The sequence below is a fragment of the Podarcis filfolensis genome (assembly GCF_964270895.1).
Source record: "Podarcis filfolensis genome assembly, chromosome: 10".
Taxonomy (NCBI): domain Eukaryota; kingdom Metazoa; phylum Chordata; class Lepidosauria; order Squamata; family Lacertidae; genus Podarcis; species Podarcis filfolensis.
The window spans coordinates 5,573,211-5,596,074 of NC_139612.1; the positions used below are offsets into that span (position 1 = coordinate 5,573,211).

The following is a 22,864-nucleotide window of genomic DNA, read 5'->3' on the forward strand; positions in this document are numbered from 1 at the left end:
ATGCCTTTCTCATCAAGTTGGAATTTGTTAGTCCCGTTTAGCTGAAAAACACTTTCAGCCAAGTAAATATATGTGTTGTAAATCCCATTGATTTCATTGGCACCTACCTACTTACCCAGACTGCACTTTTAAAGCTTGAACTGACACATTTGTTAGACTGCTTTCTAGCTTCCTCTCTGTATACACCTCAGACCATAATTCCTACCTCGTTGGAAAAGAGTATTTATTTAAAGATGTGATAAAAAAGCATTCATTATGTTCTGTGCAGTGGTGGTGGTCAGATACAAATCTGATAGCAAATGTTTCAAAGTAGAAAACATTTCAAAGTATTTTTTTTTCTTTCTTTAAAAAGTACATTGTCAACCATTTTTGGGGTTCTGAGTAAGAGTTTCCATTCAAAGAAACTGTTAATTATTCTTTTTTTTCTGGTATTGGTATGTGATCTCATTCACCTGTACTGATGAACACCTGTGGGTTGGTTCATGTGAGGGAAAAACAGTCCATGAGGTATTGGGGTCCTGAACCTTACAAGGCTTCACAGGTCAAAACCAGCATTTTTAATTGAGCCGGGAAGCTAGCATCGGTGTTATATGTTCAGACTGCCCTATCCCAGTCAACAACTGGGAGGCCAGATTCTGCACCAGCTGCATTTTCCAATTTGACTCCAGAGGCAGCCCAATGTACAGCACGTTGCAGTAGTACAACACAGAGGTTACACAGAAGACAGAAGTTAGACTGTCCCTGTCCAGATAGGAGCACAATTGGGCCAAAAGCTGAAGCTGATAGAAGGCCCTCTGTGCCACCAAGACCACTTCAGCCTCAAGCGACTGTTCTTAATGTTCTTGCATTGACACGTATCATTAGACTGTGCATATTAAAAAATTAGTAGCATTGACTTTGCTTGGTTTGCTTATTTGTTTGTTTAGTGCCCTGTCCTTCCTCCAAGGAGTCCAGAGAAACATTCATGTCTCACAGTGGCATATGATAAGCTGGAAGGTCACCATGGTCCTTCACAGCATATGAACCTGGATTTCCCACATCCAAGCCCAGCACTCTACTACACCACATTCAGTTTCAATAATCATATTTCCAAAAACAGTATGTATTCAAACGAATCATCTCCAGAATTCTCCTTAGGCTCATAGGAATCTGAGTTACACGACTTTATACCCAGTCAGTCCATTAGCATTTGTCTACACTGCAGACAAGGTTTCAGGCAGAGCGTTTCTTAGTTCTACCTGGAAGTGCCAGCCAGGAGCTGAACTTGGGAGCTTCTGCATTCAAATCATGTACTCTATGGTCCATCTCAAAATTACATTTCTAGGGTTGCCATACAGTCAGAAGCAGTATCCGGGTGGGAATCAGTAAAAATGTCTGGGTAAATCCAGATGTATGGCCAAGAAAAGCTCAAAAAAAATGGGTAAACAAAAAAAAAAGCTCAGCCAACAACTTTGCCCCCCTCCCAAAGCAACCCTAACAGTTTCCTGCTAAAGGACCTAAATGTATCCTGACAAATTGTTCGCTATAGTGATGCCTCAGGTTTGCTTGCTTGAGAGAGTGCAGCCCAATGATCACTGTTCAAAACGCAGATTTGGAAAAGGATTAACTGGGATTGACAGTCTTACCTTTCTTCCCCAGCCACATAAATAGAAGAACACAGTTTGAAAATCCTGTTTTGGAAGCCAAGAGGAAGCTCCAGCAGCGTGCCATGACCAACGCAGAACTTGGAACCAAGCCTATGCCGGCCCAAGGTTTCCGAGGTACAGTATCATGTCAGTGCACCATATTTAAAACTAAATTAATTCCATTAAATTTTCCAATTCTTATGGCAAAATGATCAATATATAACTATAGAAATGAAATTTAACCTCTGTTTTTCCACAATAGAGAAGAAAATATGAAATGTTACCCTTGAGTTCAGCTCATGTTCTTAAATTTTCTGTGATGACAAATCCAGCAAAAACATGTTGTAACTGAATCTTCTGCCACAGGGAGCCTTACATTTTGTCATAGTAAACTTTATGGGGCAGGGGGGATGATCCTGTATGCGCCAGCCTATATAAGACAAAATGAAAGTTAAATTTCTTAGCTGGTGGGATTCGTTCTTGTGCATGGAAACAGAAAGATCAAATAAAAATAAGTATTTTGGGGTTGCAGATTTGAGACCGTAGGAAGCTTTTAAAGTCCAAGAAGCAAGAACCCAAAGAAAAATACAAAGCCCTGAACAATGTGGGTCCAGAATGACACCTGAGCCCTTATATTCCAGTGATCTCAATCACTGAGATCATCCAGAGCTGCTGTGCATTATCTCCCATGCTTCAGACACCCACCAGCTGGCTTCAGCTAGAAGTCAGGCCTTTAGCGTTCCTGGTCCCATGCAATGAGATACTCTTCTAGCAAAGATTCAGTGGCCATTCTCTTTTTTATGCCAACAGGCCTGTTAAGTTCTTCTTTTTTCCAAGATGAGTCAGTCATTTTATGATTATTTTGTATTGCTTTTATGTACCGTACATTTTATTGTATTTGTATATATTATTGTTCACTGCCTTGGGATTTTTTGTGAGTGGGTGATATATAAGATGGTTATAAATACAAATAAACTTTCCATAGAAAGAAAGAGGTGGTTTGTGGGTCCTCTGCCCTGTCACCTCAACAAGTAAGTATGCTCAGTGCGTAGGGGCTCATAGTGTCTCTCCTGTAGGACCAAAATGGACAGGACATTAAATATGTGAATGCAGTGAACATACCTGTTCTCCCCCCTCTTTAACAAGTTTAGCTGCAGCGCCTGGGGAAGGGGCTGCACACTATGATCCTGCCAATCCTCTTCCCCACTAAAACCGCTTGATATTAACCCAGGGAAACTTTCCTTCTGGGGGTAATAGCACAAGGAAGGAGACTTCCATCAGGATCATAGAGTGGGTGGAAAGGGCAGCCCAAACTCTATATGCCAATGTTCCTCACCCTGCTCATCGCTCCCCACTCCACAGCTACTATTGTTAAAGGGGGAAGACCAAACACATTAACTGCATTCAAGCATTTAATGTCATCTTTGTTTGGGCCCAGTGATGTACGGTCAACCTGGACAGTGTTCTGTTAGAGGAACTTTACCTCCCACTGAAGCTGGCGGCACCTTCTTAGGGAGCTGTTCCTCACATTTGGAGATGGCTTTAGAGCCCTGCCTGTTGGGAAGTTATGAGATTAAATATCTTGGTGATGTGGAAACATGCTGGTTAACAATCTATATATGGGTATAGAGATTATTATTTTTTACCTAAGCTTGTAGCCAAAGAATGAGGCTTCTTCTCCTTTATAACAGTAGAAAGCTCCTCATCAACATTACCTAGGCCCAAACTTGTTCACCCGTGCCCAGCGCCTCAGAGGTCTCGCAGTGTGAGTGACCTGTCTCTGTATCGGCGGGACATTGCTGGAGTGTACAGGCTTTATGGTATGTTCAAGTGCTGCTATTTACCCAGGCGGCACTTTTGTAAAACAAGTAGCGAGCTGCATTTTTTTTTAAAGGAAAAAAACCACCCTTTTCACCTTTCCCCATACCTTTTCTTACACAATAAAGCACAGAACAGAGGCACTGGATGTCAGGTGAGGCCATTTATTTTGCCTGCTGGTCTTTGTCACACTTTACACAGAATCACACTGAAAGTTTACGTCTAGGTCACAGAACCGTCTCACAAGTTGTAACTGTTCTCTATCCAATACTAAAACCCTGCTTGTTCACATAATGTGTATGCTTGTGTACACACACACACACACACACACAGTGTGCCTAAATAAGCAAATTCCACTGCTATTTGGAATTATTTTACAAAGCTGCTTCAATAAATTAAAAAAAGAATGACTAACGTTTCTTTTACAACTTGCAACAAACAAACAACTACAACCTTGTACTCACTCACTTGGGACTAAGTCTTACTGTATTGAATAGGACTTAATTCCAATTAGCCGTGTGCATAGGGTTGCACTCTAAGACACTTTAGACAAGGAAACCCTGCCTTTGCTGGTTTTTACCTTCAGTAGAAGATAACTCAGTAATGCTTTTGTTTCACTGGGAATGCTTGCACTTTTATTTTGCTTTTATTTTCCAAAACTGCCACCCTGTTGCCTGCTGTTGCTTCTGCTGCACCCTGGGGACCCGGTCGTTTTGTTTACAGCACGGCCAAAACATCGTTTGTTTTCTCTTTATGTTGACTGATGTAGAAAAACCGCTCTTCACCCGTGATGCCTCACAGCTGAAAGGGACTTTCCTCAGCACCACTCTTAAAAAAAGCAATATGGGCTTTGGATTTACCATCATTGGTGGGGATGAGCCCGATGAGTTTCTCCAGGTGAAGAGTGTCATTCCTGATGGGCCTGCAGCACAGGATGCCAAAATGGAAACAGGTAAGTCGGAGGCTTTCCTTAATTTAGAGGAGGATGGCTTAAACTTAGCACCCATTGTTATTTCCCAATTGCTATCGGTGGCCTGTGTATACATTAGACCTTTACACACACAGAGCAACCAGTCAGATTGTTCTTTCTCTGTTCAGACATTCCTACAGCGTGATTTCCCCTCCTCTGTTTATTTGGTCTGTAGGACTGGCTAACTTCAAATTCAGACAGGGGAGTTAGCACTATGTTTTGATCAAGCAAGAGGTTGAAAATGGATCAATTCATTCATGCTTTCTTGGAGAATAAGACTATTTGGGAGGTAGCAACTTTATTTAACAGATGTGTGTTTATTTTACACTTTCAGTAATAATATCTAGAGGTCATAGTCCAGCAAGTCACAGGAGTGCCAGATTTCAAATGGCACTTGGACGTATTTCCACTTCTATATTCAGTCATGTGAAGTGTGTGCATTTATGCTTTGCTAGGTCACAGCTTAATGCTTTGTAGAGTTCCAAGTCTGTTCTTAGCCATCCTGTTTGGTATGTGAAGGGAAGAGGCGTTTGAGATCCAAGATACGACTGTACTTGAAATTGAGTCTTGAAGATAACATGGAAAGAGGTCACTATGCCTGTGGACCAATTGCATTTGTTCCACTTCCACTTCTACTTCCTTCTGAGTTCACGATCACCAGATATTTTCCCTGAATCTAGTTTTCCCCACCAACTTTGCTGTTTCATTACTAAGAGTGCTCCAGATTGTTGTCTTTACATATTCCCTAGCCTTCGTGATTTATGGGGAACTCTTATCTGATGGTGTCTCGCAGATCTGTATCTTTGTTTGTGTTGTATACTGGATATTGTTATCTTGTTGTTTCGGTACTTTGAATTCTGAACATGGAACAGAAGTAAACTGGATATAAAAGCAGACAAGCTTCAAACTGCTCAGCAGGGATGATATCATAAGGCTTGTATCTACAAGCAGAGATTTATGTTATACATGGACTTTTCACTCACATAAGCAAACTGTTACAGCAGGATTGGGCAAGATTTGAAAAAGAGGGCCCTGCTTGAAAGTGAGAAAAAATATGAGCATATATAGGCGCTGTGTTTCAATGGAATTAATGCAAAATGGGACTATGTCCTTTCCTAGAGCAAATAGTGAAATGCAGTTGTATGTTGCCTAAAATATATTTGGAGATTTGATGGTGTTTAAGACTCTACCAAGCACACCCATAACTTCAGAAACATTCGATATTATGAGACTAACATAACAGAGTCTTCTTGTTTCTGATTTTTCATGGCACCCTTTGTCATATCTTTTTTTTTATAAAATATTTATTGAAATTTTCAACCTTTGTCATATCTATTGCACATGAATATGCTGTGTAAAGGCAGCTCTTGTGTAAACCACCTTAAGTCCTTCCTTTCTTTTTTTCCACTGTTGTATTTGTAGAGAGCTTCCTATGACAACCATTTACAACCATTATGATCTTACAGTGGACAATCGTAACATCAGATTTTTTGAGAAAATTCAGATTCTTACATTCCTCAAATGAGGTTACTCACTAAACCCTGGTCTCAGCTCGTATTAAGATGACCTTGCAGGCACAGAAGGACTTCATAGCCCTGGTGTTCATCTTTTTAAAAATTAATATTTCTGTTTTACTTCACAGTAATTCTATCACTTTCATTCAATCTGAGCTTTCTCCAGTGCCAAGATAATACCTGTATATTCCCATTTATGTTAAACAAAATCTCTGGATAAGGTATTTTCTTGTATTTCAGAGTTATTGAATTCAAATCCTCTTGAGGCTTCAGTTTTATTGCATTTTCTTCTGAGCTTCCCCCTTCCCTCCGCCTTCCTTTCTGAGCTAGGCAGATCTCTATATTTTCTGCATGCTGTTGAAAACCTTAGATAAGCCACAGTTTCAAATAAGATTTCAAATATTGCAGAGCTCAGGACTTTCTTGGTTTGTGATGAAAAATAATGGGATATGAATAAAGAGCAAAATATCATAAAATGGGCATTGGTTTGGGGCCTATCTAGAAGAGTTTAAATTTGCAGGAAGAAAGCTAATCTTCAAATAAAAGCTTCAGTGTTCCATCAATATGTGTGCTTCTGGAGGCAAGTATTACTTACAGCCACTAAAATAACATTGCCTGTTTATTTCCATTGTTCCATTGCCGTTTCCCTTATCTTTTCCCCTTATCTTCACCTTTTCTCCATGAAGTTTCCTTCATTTGTTCAAGTCTCTACATTATGCCATTGCTATGCTATTCAGTTGTTCTTGGGTATAGACTTCTATTTTCTACCTTTCTGTCTGATATACTTTGATTCCGTTCTTATTCTAATTGCTGCTTTCACCCCAGTTGTTTATTGAGCCTGTGGGCACTCTGGTGATCTTTATTACAACTCAATTCTAGAACAATTCTGTGCGCACATCAGTTTCTGGGACCAGGCTCAAAGGCCTTGAGCAGATGCAAGGAGGCAAGTGGAAGTCTTGGGAACCTGCAATAGCTACTGCCTAGTCAAGGCCAGAGTGGCGCATAAACATTTCCCTAGTGGACCAGTTAAGGTGGCAGGAGGACTAGCAGATTTGACTTGCCAACAAAGACAGGCTGCATTTCTGTTTATTAAAAAAAAAATACACCAGCCAGAACATAACTCGCTTTTGTCTGTCTCTCTGTGTGTTTTAGACTCTCTTTTCTGCCCCACTAGCCCCAGCACCAAACATAGATCAGGCAAGTATCACAAAATGTCTTTGGCTTTCACTGCGATCAGTCTGCTGTGCTACTGCATCAGCTACATTTGGCATGTCCTCTTCTGTGGCCAGGAGTGCCTTTTCCTAGCTTTACCTGGTTTGCTACAGCTGTTGTGTGTTGAGGTCCCCAAGCCAGCCCCTAAATAAATTACAATTCACACAGAATTTTTGTTTAAGGTTTTTGGCATAATTTTGGCCACAACTTTATTAAAATACATAATGTGAGTGGTTGCTTAGGCATTGGTTACGACTATCTGTTCCCGCCCCGGGACAGAACTGATTTCCGGACACCAACGGAAGCCAGTAAGAGAAAACAATATTGGGGAGAAATGGAGCTGAGCCACAGGCCCTCACCTCTCCCCGCATGCTCCCCGGGGCTTGCCGACCCTAGCCCCATTCCAGGGATTTGGACAAAAAGATGGCAAGCCCCTGGATTCCTTTAATGGAATTCCCTTGCAGCAGCAGCATTGGAGGGGCAGGCACAGCCAATCCATACCCCTCCATCCAACCAAATTTTAACCAATGCCTAACCACAACCTTACAAGTTGTAACGATTTGCTACGCAGTAGGCAAAAACCAAATGGCACCAGCCAATCTGCCAAATGGACAGAATTTCTACCAGGCCCCTGCCCCAAAAGCAAACGACTCCATGACAGGCATAGCAAGGTCAAACGCAAGAGCCCTAAATTGCGGAGGATGGGTGGGCGATCCAATGCATGCAGCAAAAGAGAACGCACCACGCTGCATGCAAAGAATATATAACCTTTGGGCCAACCCACAAATGGTAACATTAAAATCTCCCCAACAACCCAAAATAGCCCAATCACAGTCATGGCCATCCAAACGGTCCTACCCAGCAACCAAAAGGGGGTGTCCTGCTAGACCCCACCGCAACACGTGCTATCCATGAAGGAGAACACGCTTTCCTAGACAAGAGTAGCCTGGCCATAGTAGTCAATGCATTGGTAGCCTTGAGGTTGGATTATTGCAGTGCATTCTATGTTGCTGCTCTGGGAGCTCCAGCTGGTGCAGAATGCAGAGGCTAGTCTGCTGATGAGGGAACATGGCCACCAGCATCCATTCTGTCTGCCCATTTGCTACCAAGCCAGGTTTGAAATTCATGTATTCATTGAGAGAAAGCTCCAGACAACTTCGATCCATTGTACCTTAGATACTTACATAAATTAACCGTCCAGGGGTCCTTTACCTTACCTTACCTTACCTTACCTTTCCCATGTTTAGGAGCATTTTTTGGTCAATCAACAAGTTGGTGAGGCTTGTTTGAGAGTGACACGAAGCAGAAACCTTAAGTGCAGGAGTAGGCAACCTAAGGCCCGGGGGCCGGGCCAGATGCAGCCCAAATCTCAGTCTGGCCTGCGGACGGTCCGGGAATCAGCGTGTTTTTACATGAGTTCTTTTATTTAAAATGCATCTCTGGGTTATTTGTGGGGCATAGGAATTCGTTCATATATTTTTTCAAAATATAGTCCGGCCCACCAAATGGTCTGAGGGATGGTGGACCGGCCACTGGCTGAAAAAGGTTGCTGACCCCTGCTTTAGTGTCATTGGCCAGCCCTGTTGAAAGCTCTTCTTACAGATTTCCAACAGGCTCCTTCTGTTTTAACCTTCAAATATTTCCTTGAAGACATTTGTACACCACTAGACTTAGGCAGACCATTAAGAAAACATCTTCTGTAGTAGTTACAGTAGCTGATACTTCGTGATATTAAATTCTTACATGTTTTTTATTGTATATATGTGATTGTTATAAGCTGCTTTTGGGTGAGATTTTTTAAAATGAAATTGTGGAATGCATTTTTATAATAAATAAATATTTATTTATTTATTTAATAAATAAATAAATACCACAATATAAAGGAATATATCAGTTTCCTAGATTACAGGACCTAGACTATAGCTGCAAATTGCTTAATGTGCTTCTGCACATATAAAGTGATGTCTTCTTGTTATGTCATGTTTGTGTGATAAACAAAATAAGAATCTTATTAATAGTTGATTCATTGTGCTGGAATAATATTTACAGAGGTGGTAGAACTGAACATATTTTTTTAAAAAAATCTTCATCTTAAATAACGAACCCTCTTATGCTTTGTTTAAAACTCTGAGAATGGCCCTAAACATTTTTCTTGATAGTTGCACTTTTTCCCCCTGATAAATCATGCAACACACAAAGTAGTCAATTGGTGTTAAGATCTAATAATATAAATTATTCACCTTCTGGCCTGTACTGGCTGGGGATACATATTTCTTGTAATAATTTCCTCTGTGCGTTAACATTCTGAAGAAGCAGTGTGTATTCTTACTTGATTATGTGTGTTTAAAAAAGCATGGTTGGTGATGATTCAGATCAGACATGGTCCATAGAATGTTTTGATCTTTCTTGCAATACTGGGGGGAAACAGACATTTATCCTCATTCTTTTGACCAGAGCTTGTTCTAAGGAAGGAATGGCTTGTTTATTTTTGTGACTTATATGCCATTTAAAATAACCAAACCCATAAAATTACAGTATACCTGAAGGAGCGTCTCCACCCCCATCGTTCAGCCCGGACACTGAGATCCAGCGCTGAGGGCCTTCTGGCGGTTCTCTCATTGCGAGATGTGAGTTTACAGGTGTGAGAACCAGACAGAGGGCCTTCTTGGTAGTGGCGCCCACCCTGTGGAACACCCTCCCTTCAGATGTGAAGGAAATAAGCAGCTATCCTATCTTTAAAAGACATCTGAAGGCAGCCCTGTTTAGGGAAGTTTTTAATATTTAATGCTGTATTGTTTTTAACATTCGATTGGGAGCCGCCCAGAGTGGCTGGTGAAACTCAGCCAGATGGGCGGGGTATAAATAAATTATTATTATTATTATTATTATTATTATTATTATTATTATTATTGTTGTAATAAGATCAGAAGCCAAAGGTAAATGCATAATATAAAAATGCAGTTTTTAAAAATCTAGTAAATGTTAAGCAAAACATCGACACAGAAAAACTAATCAGTGTGATCAGATAATCAAGAGGCGGGGAAAACCTGATGAAACAAGTACGTTTTCAGAAGAAGTTTAAAGCCTGCCAGAGTGGCTGCCTCCCAAATTGCATGAGGAAGGGTGTTCCAGAGGGTCCCTACTGAGAAGGCCCACTTTCAGGATATCACAAGATGGCCAGCTGAGCCTCCTCTGAAGTTTGTAGGGATCTTCTGGGTCTCTGCAGGAGAATGTGACTGGTCAGATATCCTGGTCCCAAGTTGTTTAAGGCTGTATTGGTCAGTAACAAAATCTTGTTAGTCAATAACAACACCTTGCTAGGTAGCTAAGAGGTAGCTAGAGTAGTTATTTTAAGACATGTAAAATATATCTATAACTAGGTGCTCAACTCAGCATACTACCTGCTGAATTCTGCACTAGCTGAAGCTTCCATACCAACTGCAATGGGGAAGAAATTAATTTCAGTTTGCATTTAGAGGTGAATTTGCTTAATTTGCACTTTCCAAAAATCATATGAAAACTGGAACCCAGCCATCCTTGGAATTTGCACTTTTCAAAATTTTGTAATGTAGCAAAGTAATGGGCACATAAATGCATGTGTTAGGGTAAAGTCTAGATGACAGGCATATTTTACTGATGCTAACAAAAATGCATTCTGTTAGGGGAATTTGGCTTGTAAAAATATATACATTAAGCAAAATTACATGCACATGCAAAAATGTATATACTAGGACAAATTTGCACTAAAGTGCTGATTAATTTTCACGAGAACTTAAAATAATCCTCAAACTGTTATGGAAATGTGGAAAACCGAAGTCAAGATTGGAAAAATGAGAAACTGAAATTGAAATATTTGTCTGAAATCAGACAATCAGAAATCCTTCCAACCAGAAAACCAGGCTGTTTTCACAGTTTCTGAAGTGATGTCAGAGAACGCGATTTCATCTTCATTTTTTAAATATAGTCATATCTCGTGTTGCATTAGGTTCATGTTGCGTCTTTTCAGCTTGTGAATGCACACGCAGAACAGTTCTGTGCACTTCGTGCATGCGCAGAAGCGCCGCTCTAGTTGCAGACTTTTCGGGGTGCGAACAGCACCCCAGAACGGATTGTGTCCACAACTAGAGGTACCACTGTAAAGTGGCATTATTGTGGTGTCATCTACATGGAAGGATCAACCTGTACCATCTTTCAGTGTGATGGGCCATTTTAGACCCCTTCTGTGAGACCTTACAAAACATAACATGATATGGAGCTTGTTCATTTATTTCTTATCTTCTTCATAGGACCCACCATGCAGCTGTCTATCCTTAACTGGGCCTGGCATGCTGCAGACGGGATGTTTTATAGCCCTTCCAAGCTGTCATGATTTCAGCCCCCGCTCAGGAAAGCCTGGAAGACCATAGCCCTGTGAGCTCTTATGAGGCAGTTGTCGGGGGCGGGGCGGGCGGCTCTAATGAAAAGCATAGCTGACATCTCTTTGGTTTTCTGTTTGCACAGGATGACAAAAATCTCCAAATTGGAAATGGTAGTTGTCACAATTTAATTTCCCAGTTGATTCACTAATGGCAAATTATGTGTATTGTTTCACTACATGAGGTATCAGGAGGGTGAAAGGATCTGGTGGTCTCGTGTAACGAAATGACAAGCAAATGAGACTTCGTAATGATGTATAAAGATTAATAACCTAGAACTGTCTTTTGAAAATGTATCATTTCAGCATTCCATCTTTGGTTTCAACTTAATGGTACTGCATTTTTTCATGTTGTTATTTTCTGATATAACCCCGCACCCCATCGTACCTCTCCAGCATATACTTTTTATCAAGTAGGCAGACTTCTATCTTTAAACCAGTTGCAAGTCTCTAAGTTGAAAGTATGTGGACCTCCAATAATAATAATAATAATAATAATAATAATAATAATAATAATAGCACTTGTTGTTGGCAACCACCTTTCTCAAGATACAGCTGTGGCTGTCGATACCAATACAAGAGAGGCATGCTTTATTGCAGCTGGGGCAGCTGGAGCAGTGGTGTGTGGTGATTTTATTTTTATTTTTTTTGGTAGAGCTACAGTTATGGCAAGAGGCGCCAGTTAGTGAGGTTGATGGGGGTGTGCCACATGCGTGAGCATTGCACCTCCATCCCTAAGCTGGGCAGAAGCTTCCAGGGCTTTGGGAAGAATATAATAATAATAATAATAATTTATTATTTGTACCCCACCCATCTGGCTGGGTTTCCCCAGCCACTCTGGGCGGCTTCCAACAAAGATGAAAAATACACTAAAATGTCACATATTAAAAACTTCCCTGAACAGGGCTGCCTTCAGATGTCTTCTGAATGTCAGGTAGTTGTTTATCGCTTTGACATCTGATGGGAGGGCGTTCCACAGGGCGGGCGCCACTACTGAGAAGGCCCTCTTCCTGGTTCCCTGTAACTTGGCCTCTCGCAGTGAGGGAACTGCCAGAAGGCCCTCGGAGCTGGACCTCAGTGTCCGGGCAGAACGATGGGGGAGGAGACGCTCCTTCAGATATACTGGACCGAGGCCGTTTAGGGCTTTAAAGGTCAGCACCAACACTTTGAATTGTGCTCGGAAACGTACTCGGAAAGAAGGCACCAGGGGAACATTTAGGGGACTAGACTAGTCCCCTAGTCCAATGACTACACACCACTGAGATGAAGGCACCCAGTTTGGCTGTTACAGAGGCACCATGGCGTTTTCCCTCTCTATGCTCCTCCCAGTAGTCATATGCAAGAATATGAGATAACTACAGTGTAGTGAAACTTTTTTTTCATTCTCTTGAAAAGTGTTACCTGAACTTATGAGGACTTGGTGCACTCAGCCTATTTGGCTATCATTTCAAACTCACGTTTTCGTTTTCCCTCACAGTCTGTAACTTCATTCATGCCAAGCCATGGTTTAGTGCCACAGAAATGAGCCCTGGGCAAAATTTAGTGGTTTCTGTGGCCAGCAATGGAGCAGAGTCCAGCCACTTCAGTGGGGTATAATTATGGTGCCTGAATTATGTATAGCTCTACATAAATCAGTTTCTTCTTTTGAGATTTGCAGCTAATTTGTACTACCAAGCACATTTCCTAGGTTAGTAGTATGGAAATTTCATGACTGTCTCAAACTGTGAGGTTATAGATCTTGGTTTTTGTTGGTATGAACTGTAACATGGGCATGTCATATGTCACGTTAAGATCACCCAGTCTCTTCCATCCTCCATCACATATGAGTGGAGGAATTGTGTTAGTACCACCAAGTTCCTGAGGAAAGGCTGCTGTGCTGGTCCCGGGGGTGGGGGGTTACCGTGAGGCGTGGTCAGAGTCCAGTCCTGGGTCCTGGGTCTGGAGACTGTCCAGCAAGGGCGAAGCGGGGTCCAAAGCAAGAAGCTGGGCATGGTCAGGAACTCCGGAGAAACAGGTCTGGGTGCTGGCAGAAACAGGTTTCCAACAACGTTGCTCCCGCAACCTGGGACTGGGCTGACTGGCCTTTATCTCCTCTGAGGCCAGGGGCGGTCCTGGCCCACAGGTGATCCGCCTCTTCTGGCCTTAAGGCGAGCACTCCTCCTGAGAGCGCTTAGTTCCCTCCACCTCTCTGCCCTGAGCCTCTGCAGCTCAGGAGAAGCTGGAGGGTTACCGGACCCAGAGGCAACCTCAGCTTCCCCTGACAGGGCTGGGAGAGGCGCACCTGCAGGCAATGGGTCCTCAATCACCTCCGGAGCCAGAGTGGATGCATCTGGTGTCTGCTCCTGAGGATCTGGCACAGGTGCAGGCCCTTCAGATTCAAGCCCCTGCCCCAGCTCAGCCAGCCCTGGAGGCGTGGACTCCTGTGCAGGCTGGGACTCCTCAGATTCAGCTTCTGAATCAGATTCCCAGGCCATCACAGCTGCTCTCTTACACCTTGGCAACCCTGCCTCCCTGTCCTGTTGCCACCTTACTTGTTTCATCCTCTAGTCTAGATTCTGGGCCACATGGCACTCATTCTATTGCCACCTTTCAATCAAGGCCCACTTGGGTCAAGCCCTTAAAGTTGGACAGTTGCTCCGAGTCTGTTCTTCTCCTTTCGTTTGATCATCAACACTGCTGCGTTACACATGAGGTGACCAGAAGCCTGTTTGTAAGTAGCTGCAAAAGGATAGATAGACTTGAAGTAAAATTTTCATAATTTTCTAGAAGCTACATTCTTCCTCTTCTGTCCCCGTCCCCCTATTCAGTCATGTAACACATAATGTTGGGCTTTGGCTGAGAAAAGCAAGCTGCCATTGGGAGAGGCTAGCAAGCTGGGGGCTCTTTCTAGTTCCTCTCATATTGACCATCAGGATTCACTTCCACTTGGGGGTTAAAAGGCTCATAAGGGAAGTGGGACATCAGTCTACCTGACAGTCTCTTGCATGGCTGGACTGCCCAGGCTGGCAGTTGTGGATGGGAGTAAAAAACCCTCTTCCATTGCATGAACAGTCAACCCATCTATCACGTAGGTTCTCCTAAGAGTTTTTGGAAATTTCAGAGTGCTCTAATCTTTGAGATAACTTATATGCCCTGCAGACCTCTATAGATATTTGAGGTCATTGGTACAAAATGCTATAAATACGGCAAGCTAAACCTACTCAAATGCTAATATTCTTTGCATATGTGATATATTATACTGCCATGATGTATTATACTGCCATATAAATAGCCCTTGAAATAAGCATTATGAGCAATTTACTAATTTATTTTGCTCTTGATTTCTCAGTAGATACAGAAATAATTTGTGGAGTAAATTAAATGGCAAGTGTGGATATCAGCATATTAGATTACATGTCTTTTCCAATTTATCAGGATAGCTAGATTCACATGGTAGAAAGGAATTTCTCCCATCAGAATTTTCATCCTTAACTTTATTCTGCTTGTGGTTTTATTAAGAAGAACTTCTCTTATAATACAGCTCTGTGTGTGTGTGTGTGTGTGTGTGTGTGTGTGTGGTGTTGTTTGGATCCTCAGACATCTGACATATTTACTTGTGATAGCATATACATCTATGTCTGCATTAGCACTCTTTTAGTTTTATATCAGTTTTGTACCTTTTCTGTTCCAGTACAAAGCTTATAGGTTCCTGTGGCTGACCTGTTTATTGAGCTTTTATCCAGTTTTTCTTGCAGAAAGCTTACACGGAGGTTAGATTATTGAGCATTTGTTCTTAATGGTTTGCAAGGAGGTATTATTAGACAGTGAGCATCCAATCTGATTTGCTATGTATTCCCATTAATCACCCATTCACTCCACACTTTTCATTTCCTCATCACTTTCCTAACCGGAAAAAAATCAGTTTCTTTTTAAAAGTGGATTTGTTTTGCTAGGGCAACAAAACACTTTTATCCACTCCAGTTGAGCAAGCCTAAATTTACTGGTATGCACTTGAAACCCTCTTACAAAATACTGGCAGTATGAAGACGACCTACATTTCCAATACAATGCATCCTTCACCTCCTGACATTATGAACCTGGACTGTCAATTTTTGTAAACTTGCCCAGTTATACCTATGCTGTCAGTCATATGCTACTGTTAAAGGTAATGTGTCAGGAAATGTGGGAGGATGACAGATTTGTGTCTACTCTGAAGTAAGTTTCATTTAGTTTAGTAGTGGGCCTTATTCCTAGGTAAAAGGCCACAGGATTGCAGCCTAAGTGTTTTTAAAAATAGTCAGGGCTCCGAGAATGGAAGGATACTATTATGGCTGGGAAGAGGGACAGTGTGCTGCTTTGTCATGACCAATTGCATGAAGGTTTATTCTCCTTTAATGTATGAGCTACAAGATTTCTCATGAAACCCCTCACAAGTGGAATGCTAAACAGGAAGCATGTTGTCTCTATGAATAGCCCTGTTCAGTGTAGTTCCCCGGCACAACTGAGAATCCCTTTTTGTCAGGGAGAGGGTGAAGAGAGTTAGAAGTTGTTAAGAAAAAGAAATCAGAGTTCTGGTTTGCAGATAAAAAGAAGCTTGGGCTGTAGATTATATAGATATTGATGTATTTAGAGAGAAAGAGGAAGAGCTCAGAGACCAGCTCAACACATTTACACCCATCTTGTAGCATATGTAGTGAAGAACTTGCACTGATGTTCTATACTAAAAGATCTGCTGATTGTTTTTCCGTGTATAAACTAACATCTGAAATGGTGACCCATGGAAGGCCACAGCAGAGAACTGCCACGGCAAGCACAAATCTTGCAGTTTTACTTGCATTGTGGTGTAAGGCATTTGCTGCAGTCTTCTGTATGTTTCCATTCCCGGCATCATGCTATTTAACGGGGCTGGCCAGCTGCAGCAACACCTGCACTGCCTTAAAAGCTCAGAGTTTCAACATCAAGACAAATCTGTTGCCTATCCCAAAGCCCTACCATAATTTTATCTTTTTTTTTTTATAAATTTTTTATTGGTTTTTCAACACATATTAAAAGACAAAACAACACAATACATAAACAAACAAACATATAAACACGTATAATTTCTTAACCTTTCTTTCCTAAAACCTTCTTTTAGTGACTTCCCCATACCTCCCCTTTCTGCATCCCTGTTTTAAATCCTTCCAGCAACCCCTAATTTCAATTTCTCATAAACACTTTCTTTAACTCTTTTTTTCTTTTTCGTATCCAATTGTTTGTCACTGCAATTCTATTTTGCATTACCCAAGACATTTTAACATTCATTAATTTTACAACAATTCTTAAGATAAACTTTAAATTTCTTCCAGTCTTCTTCCACCGTCTCTTTCCCTTGGTCACGGATTCTGCCAGTCATCTCCGCCAGTCCCATGTAGTCAATCACCTTGGTCTGCCATTCTTCCAGTGTGGGTAGTTCTTGTGTCTTCCAATACTTTGCTAAAAGTACTCTTGCTGCTGTTGTATCCCTACCATAATTTTATCACCCTGTGGGCTAGAAAACTCTGATATTTGAGAGCAAGCTTGCATCTGACCCATAGAAAGAGAGGGTGGTGCTGGAACCAGGATGCTGCCGCTTATTTGTTTCATACTGTGAAACTCCAGATTTGGAGTCTAGAATGATTTCTTTGTTCTGGCGCTTCACATAATTTCCATGCTGGTATGCTCATACCTGGCTTGAGGGACCATTACCAGTGTTGAAGGGAAATTCAGTTTCTGAATATGGAAATGGGTGGCATCTTAAATGTTGGGAGGCATCTTCTCCTTTGCCTCAGGCAACAAAATGTCTTGAACGGCTCTGGGGAATCTTGTTCCACAGAAATCTTACTGCAGCATATCTGCTCTCTGAGTGTTGTGTGGTTTTGATTCTGTAGGTTGATCGATGGGATCATAGAATTGTAGAGTTGGAAGGGACCCTGAGGATCATCTAGTCCAACCCCCTGAAATGCAGGAATATGCAGCTGCCCCACATGGGAATTGAACCTGCAACCTTGGTGTTGCCAGCACCACCCTCTGTCCAACTGAGCTATCCAGGCTAGAGCTGTTATGTGAAGACTTTCGGCAGGGGTTTCTTTTGATCTCCTCCTGGCTTCATGACTGTATGGCTCACTTGTTAAAAAAATTACATCTGTATGATTTTGTGCTTGCGCCTGATGTTTAGATGCCCAAAGACTTGAGCAGTTCCTTCTTAAGTAGTGCTGCTGCTGCAAGTATTACATATTTGTCAATGACAGACATGATGACTTTGGTATACCTTAGTCGTAACCATAACTCTTCAAGATGCTGTGAGGGCACAGAATCTATTTATCAAGCTCATGCATATCAAATATAAGTCATTCTTGCCGCTAACTTAACATTAACCAAATGCTAAGCTTATCTCTGAGTATATGGAAGCATTTCACAGGCACCATTCCAAACTTCTACACAACTTCTCTCGCTGAAGACCTGAACTCTTGTATTGCTCTTGTCCTAAGAAGTAAATTGCCTGCCTTCTAATTAAATATGGGCACTTTTGTTTGCTCTCATCTGATACAAACTTATAGGCATTTGTCGTGGCCATTGAAATAACTGCTGCTGTTAGCATTAAAAAAAGAAAGCCACATATCAGTTAATAAATCACCCTAAAGGTATAGGAAAGTGTTTAGGATTCCTCCCATGAGGGGGTCTGCAAAAAGGAAACAACACATGGTACAAATAAATAATTTAAGTTAAGAGATAAAAGGTATGAAAGCAAGTAACGGAAAACATATAATCCATTATATGTTCATGGAGTATTATAAAATCACAGGCCTGGAGTGCCTCACAATTTAATAAGCAATATCTAGTTATATAGAAGGCTGATCGCCAAAGAATTGATGCTTTTGAATTATGGTGCTGGAGGAGACTCTTGAGAGTCCCATGGACTGCAAGAAGATCAAACCTATCCGTTCTGAAGGAAATCAGCCCTGAGTGCTCACTGGAAGCACAGATCCTGAAGCTGAGGCTCCAATACTTTGCCACCTCATGAGAAGAGAAGACTCCCTGGAAAAGACCCTGATGTTGGGAAAGATGGAGGGCACAAGGAGAAGGGGACAACAGAGGATGAGATGGGTGGACAGTGTTCTCGCAGCTACGAACATGAGTCTGACCAAACTGCGGGAGGCAGTGGAAGACAGGAGTGCCTGGCGTGCTCTGGTCCATGGGGTCACGAAGAGTCGGACACGACTAAACAACTAAACAACAACAAGTTATATAGTTAGGACTCAAAAAGACAACAGGAACACGTCTGTGACATTATAATGGAGCTCTGGGTCCTTTTTCCTTCTGAGGACAGTGCAGCAAAGAGCCTGAGTGGTGGTGTTAGAGAAGTTTGAAAGTTGTTAACAGGTTGCATCAAATGGTGTGGATGAAGGTGCTTGACCCTAATGCTGGTCAGATCACTACAGAAAGATGTGATTAGTAAACTTGGGCTAAAACAAGAAAGGGAGTTGTGCGGGGGGCGGAGCTCCTGAGAAAGGACTATGAAGACTCTTCAGAGAGCCTGGGTGGAAAGAACAGCTCTTGCTAAGTGATTGTCATTGCAAGCAGGTGAATCTCAGGAATACTCTCAGGAATGAGGAAGTATTGATGTGAGAGCCTGTCAGATTGTAGTCTCCATGGGGATATTTTTCAGGAGAGAGTGAGCTCAAGACACTTCAGCAGCTAAACTCCAGCTACATCTTTTGGCTTCATGAAGAGCAAATAGTTCCACTTCTGATGGTTTGCAAGAGCACATGTAGTCTAAAGGATGAGGAAACTGCATGTAGCCATGGAACTTTATCCCTTGATCGTTAGTCAGATCTATTACTAGGACAATATAACTATTTTTATATATTACTGTTTTAGAACTCACGGAAGTGGGTGGTTGGGTGATTGGCCAAAGTCCACCCAAAGGTCTTCATGGCTTCACAGGAAGTTGAAACCCAATTCTTGTTCCAATTCCACCCCTCCATTACATTGTCATAGTGTTGAGAGCGTCCCCTTTGCAATCCAGGACATTTCAAGTATTGGGCCAGTGTAGCAGATGCTGTTCTACTGAAGTGCAAAAACCGTTTTCATGTTCACTCATGCTTCTGAGAGGCTAGGATAAAGAAAAACTAAATAAACAGAAATGTTGGATCAACATTACATTCAGAATTGCAGAAGCGTCATTCAGTTGGAAAATCAGAACTGCCAGATAAATGTATTTCAGATTTCAGTGTCATGCTATTTCTTGGAACATTAAATAAAGCAGTGCAGTGCAGTCCTAAATCCTGAACATTTCCCTATGTGCGTACATGCACTTCAGTCAGATATAATGCAGTTTTATTCACATGCCATTAGACGAATGAACACCTCATATATTTTTGTGTTTGAATTAGGCAGCCCTTCTGTTCCTTAATTTAGGAGATGGGATATCAAAAGAAATTGTCTAATGTTAACATAGGCAATTTCTTTTTTAATGGAGATAGCTTTTAATCTTTTACATATTTTTTGGTGTATGAGACCACGTGCACCTGACTTAGCTGTTGCTCACATTCTCTAAAGCCTCTCTCATTTTTTCAGCCAGGTAGTATCAATTCTTAAACTAGTTTTTCATCTTACAGATAAATAAGCTATATTTGAAGTGACCAAGAAACACATGTCCCATAACCCTTTTTATTTTAATAGAAAAATTTAAATAAATCTGTGCCTTGAAATTCTAAAAGGCTTAAAGTAATATGAAAGCATATCACTGGATGTTTTGCCTAGGGATGTTTTGTGCTCTTTGCACATGTTTTACTACAGCTAAACAAGTTGGAATTGCTTTTAAGAACATAGGGTGTTATGCAACTAAGTCTGCGTAAAAAGGTAAAGGACCCCTGGACAGTTAAGTCCAGTCAAAGGTGACTGTGGGATTGCAGCGCTCATCTCGCTTTCAGGCCGAGGGAGCCGGCATTTGTCCACAGATATCTTTTCTGGGTCATGTGGTCAGCATGACTAAACCACTTCTGGCACAATGGAACACCGTGATGGAAAGCAGAGCACACAGAAATTCCATTTACCTTTCCGCCACAGTAGTACCTATTTATCTACTTGCACTGGCGTGCTTTCAAACTGCAAAGTTGCCAGGAGCTGGCACAGAGCAACAGGAGCTCACTCCGTTGCGGAGATTCAAACCGCCCACTTTCCAATCGGCAAGCCCAAGAGACTCAGTGGTATAGACCACAACGTCACCCGCATCCTAAGTCTGTGTAGACCCACTGAAATAAATAGAATTAGTCATGGTTAATCTAACTCTATTGATTTCAGTGGATGTACTCTGAGTGTGACTCTCTTGTTGGATCAGACCAAGATGCAGCTAGTCAGATATCCCCGTTTTAACTGTCTCATCCAGGTTCCTCACAGCTAATCAAATTTCTCTTTCCAATAGAGGACAGCCCACTAGTAAGTCAGCGCCTTTGTCTGTTTGTCTGTGGCATCTGATATTCAGCACTTAGCTACCTCTTCACATTGAGGTTCCATTTAGCCATAGCAGACAGCATGATGCGGCTGTTGGCATGCAGAGGGTCGCAAGGCCAGCTGGCTAGCCCCAGCTGGGTCGTCTCCTTCCAGCCGTCCCACTGCGAAAACCCATCAACCTCTGATCCGTCATAATCCAGGCTTCAAAGCCAGGGCACACTATATCAGCAGAGCGAACTGCGCAAATAGAATAGGCGTGAGGCTTGTGGAAGCATACTACAACCACAGATTTATTAATCATAAATCAGGACAAAGAAACATGTCGTCTCTCTCTTGGTCTTCTCCGAGAGACAGAGAGAAAAGCAAAAGCTATACACACAATGGGAGTTCCCAGCAAGCTGTGCTGGTATGTAAACAGACATGTGACATGCAACAGTTCCATGTCTTCAACTAAAGGTGGAATGGAATTTTCCAACGGGCTGCACTGCTCACCTGACCAACATCTGGCTAAGTCACTGCTGCATACCAGGCTGAAGAGGAGGGATTGAGGCAGTGGCAAGGTCAGCTCACGGCAGAAGCACTGACAGGACACTCGAGCTGCTCTGCTGGCGCATTTGCACCATGCCAACCTCTCCGCCCTGGTATGCAGCAGTGACTCAGCCAGAGGGAGGTCAGAACAGGAGTGTACAACTGTGCCATCTGCTACTGCCCTTTAGCTATCATGACCGATGTCCATTGATAAATCCATGCTCCCTGAGTTCATCTCACCCTTCTCTAATTTTACACAAAACAGTCACCTCTCTAGGGGCTCCTGCAAATCCTGGATGTGACGTTAATCCCACATAAATATAAATAGCAGCATGTACATGGGATTAATGCACATTTAGGATCATACCCAGAATGATTCACATAATTTCCTTCATGAAAATGATATTGCTATTTAAAAAGAAAAATCTGTAGCATGCATGAAGCAGCCATGGTTTTTCAGAGCCCACTATTTTTTTTATTGGGTAGCTGTAGTTACAATGACTGTAAGACACAATATCAATACTGTAAAGAAATAGCTAAAGTCACAGAACTGAATTACTAAGCAAAAGCCTTTTGGTTAGGCGTCTCATTCTGGTAGATTTGCTTTAGCTGATGTGCCACAGTGCTTTTCCTGGCTTCAGCTGCAGCTGCACCCAGTGTTTGGCAGGGTCTAGCTGCCAGACAAACAGGAACGTCTCATTCTGCCCTCAGAGGCACAGACTTCGTTCAGAGTCTTAACCACTGACAAATTGCTCATTTAAGGCCATATATTTTAAGCTTCATGGCCTTTACAATAATGGACCTGTTTCGTAACCACTGGAAGACAACTGGCTTTGTATTCAACCGGATAAGAATTTAAATCTTCATCGTAAATATGGTCAAAAATTTCAGGTAAAGGTAGATGTGTTTTGAAGTGGTGGGATTAGTACCCCTTCCTGTCTCTCTTTATAAAAACAGTTCACTTATTCCCACTTCTTGTTTTCCCTTCCCATGGAGCCATTTTTTAGGGTAGTTTGGAATCGTGGGGCAGCACAGTTAAGAAGGCAGTCAAAGATATTCATCGGCTGATGACACCTGGCACTCTGCCAGTCTTCCTGGGCAGCAACAGTGGCTGCTTTGTAGTTACCTCATGCTTTGTCATATAGCTAAGCTTTTAGGCTGCTGAGAAGCTTGCAGAGCTACTTCCCCGCTTCTGGGAGCCATTACCTAGATAAATGTGAAGCTTCGTGTGGAGAAATAAAATACAGCATCCTCAGAAGCACAAATGTATTATAAATTTTGACCTCTTTACATTTAAAAACCCAATTTTGTGTGTGTGCAAGGGTTTCTCCAC

The 22,864-nt window shown here is 42.0% G+C and overlaps 1 protein-coding gene across 20 annotated transcripts in view; it reads left to right on the top strand.

The window, feature by feature from the left end:
• Positions 1–22,864, top strand: part of MAGI2 (membrane associated guanylate kinase, WW and PDZ domain containing 2) — a 593,450-nt gene that overhangs the window by 440,079 nt on the left and 130,507 nt on the right. For 10 of the 20 annotated variants that reach the window (XM_083574923.1, XM_083574920.1, XM_083574921.1 and 7 more), the window contains 2 exons: positions 1,639–1,760; positions 4,213–4,395. In XM_083574923.1, coding sequence (XP_083431049.1) covers positions 1,639–1,760; positions 4,213–4,395 — 305 coding nt within the window. Of the gene's footprint in view, positions 1–1,638; positions 1,761–3,316; positions 3,446–4,212; positions 4,396–22,864 lie in introns of all 20 variants that reach the window. The other 10 variants (XM_083574929.1, XM_083574936.1, XM_083574919.1 and 7 more) reach the window with 2 other exon arrangements.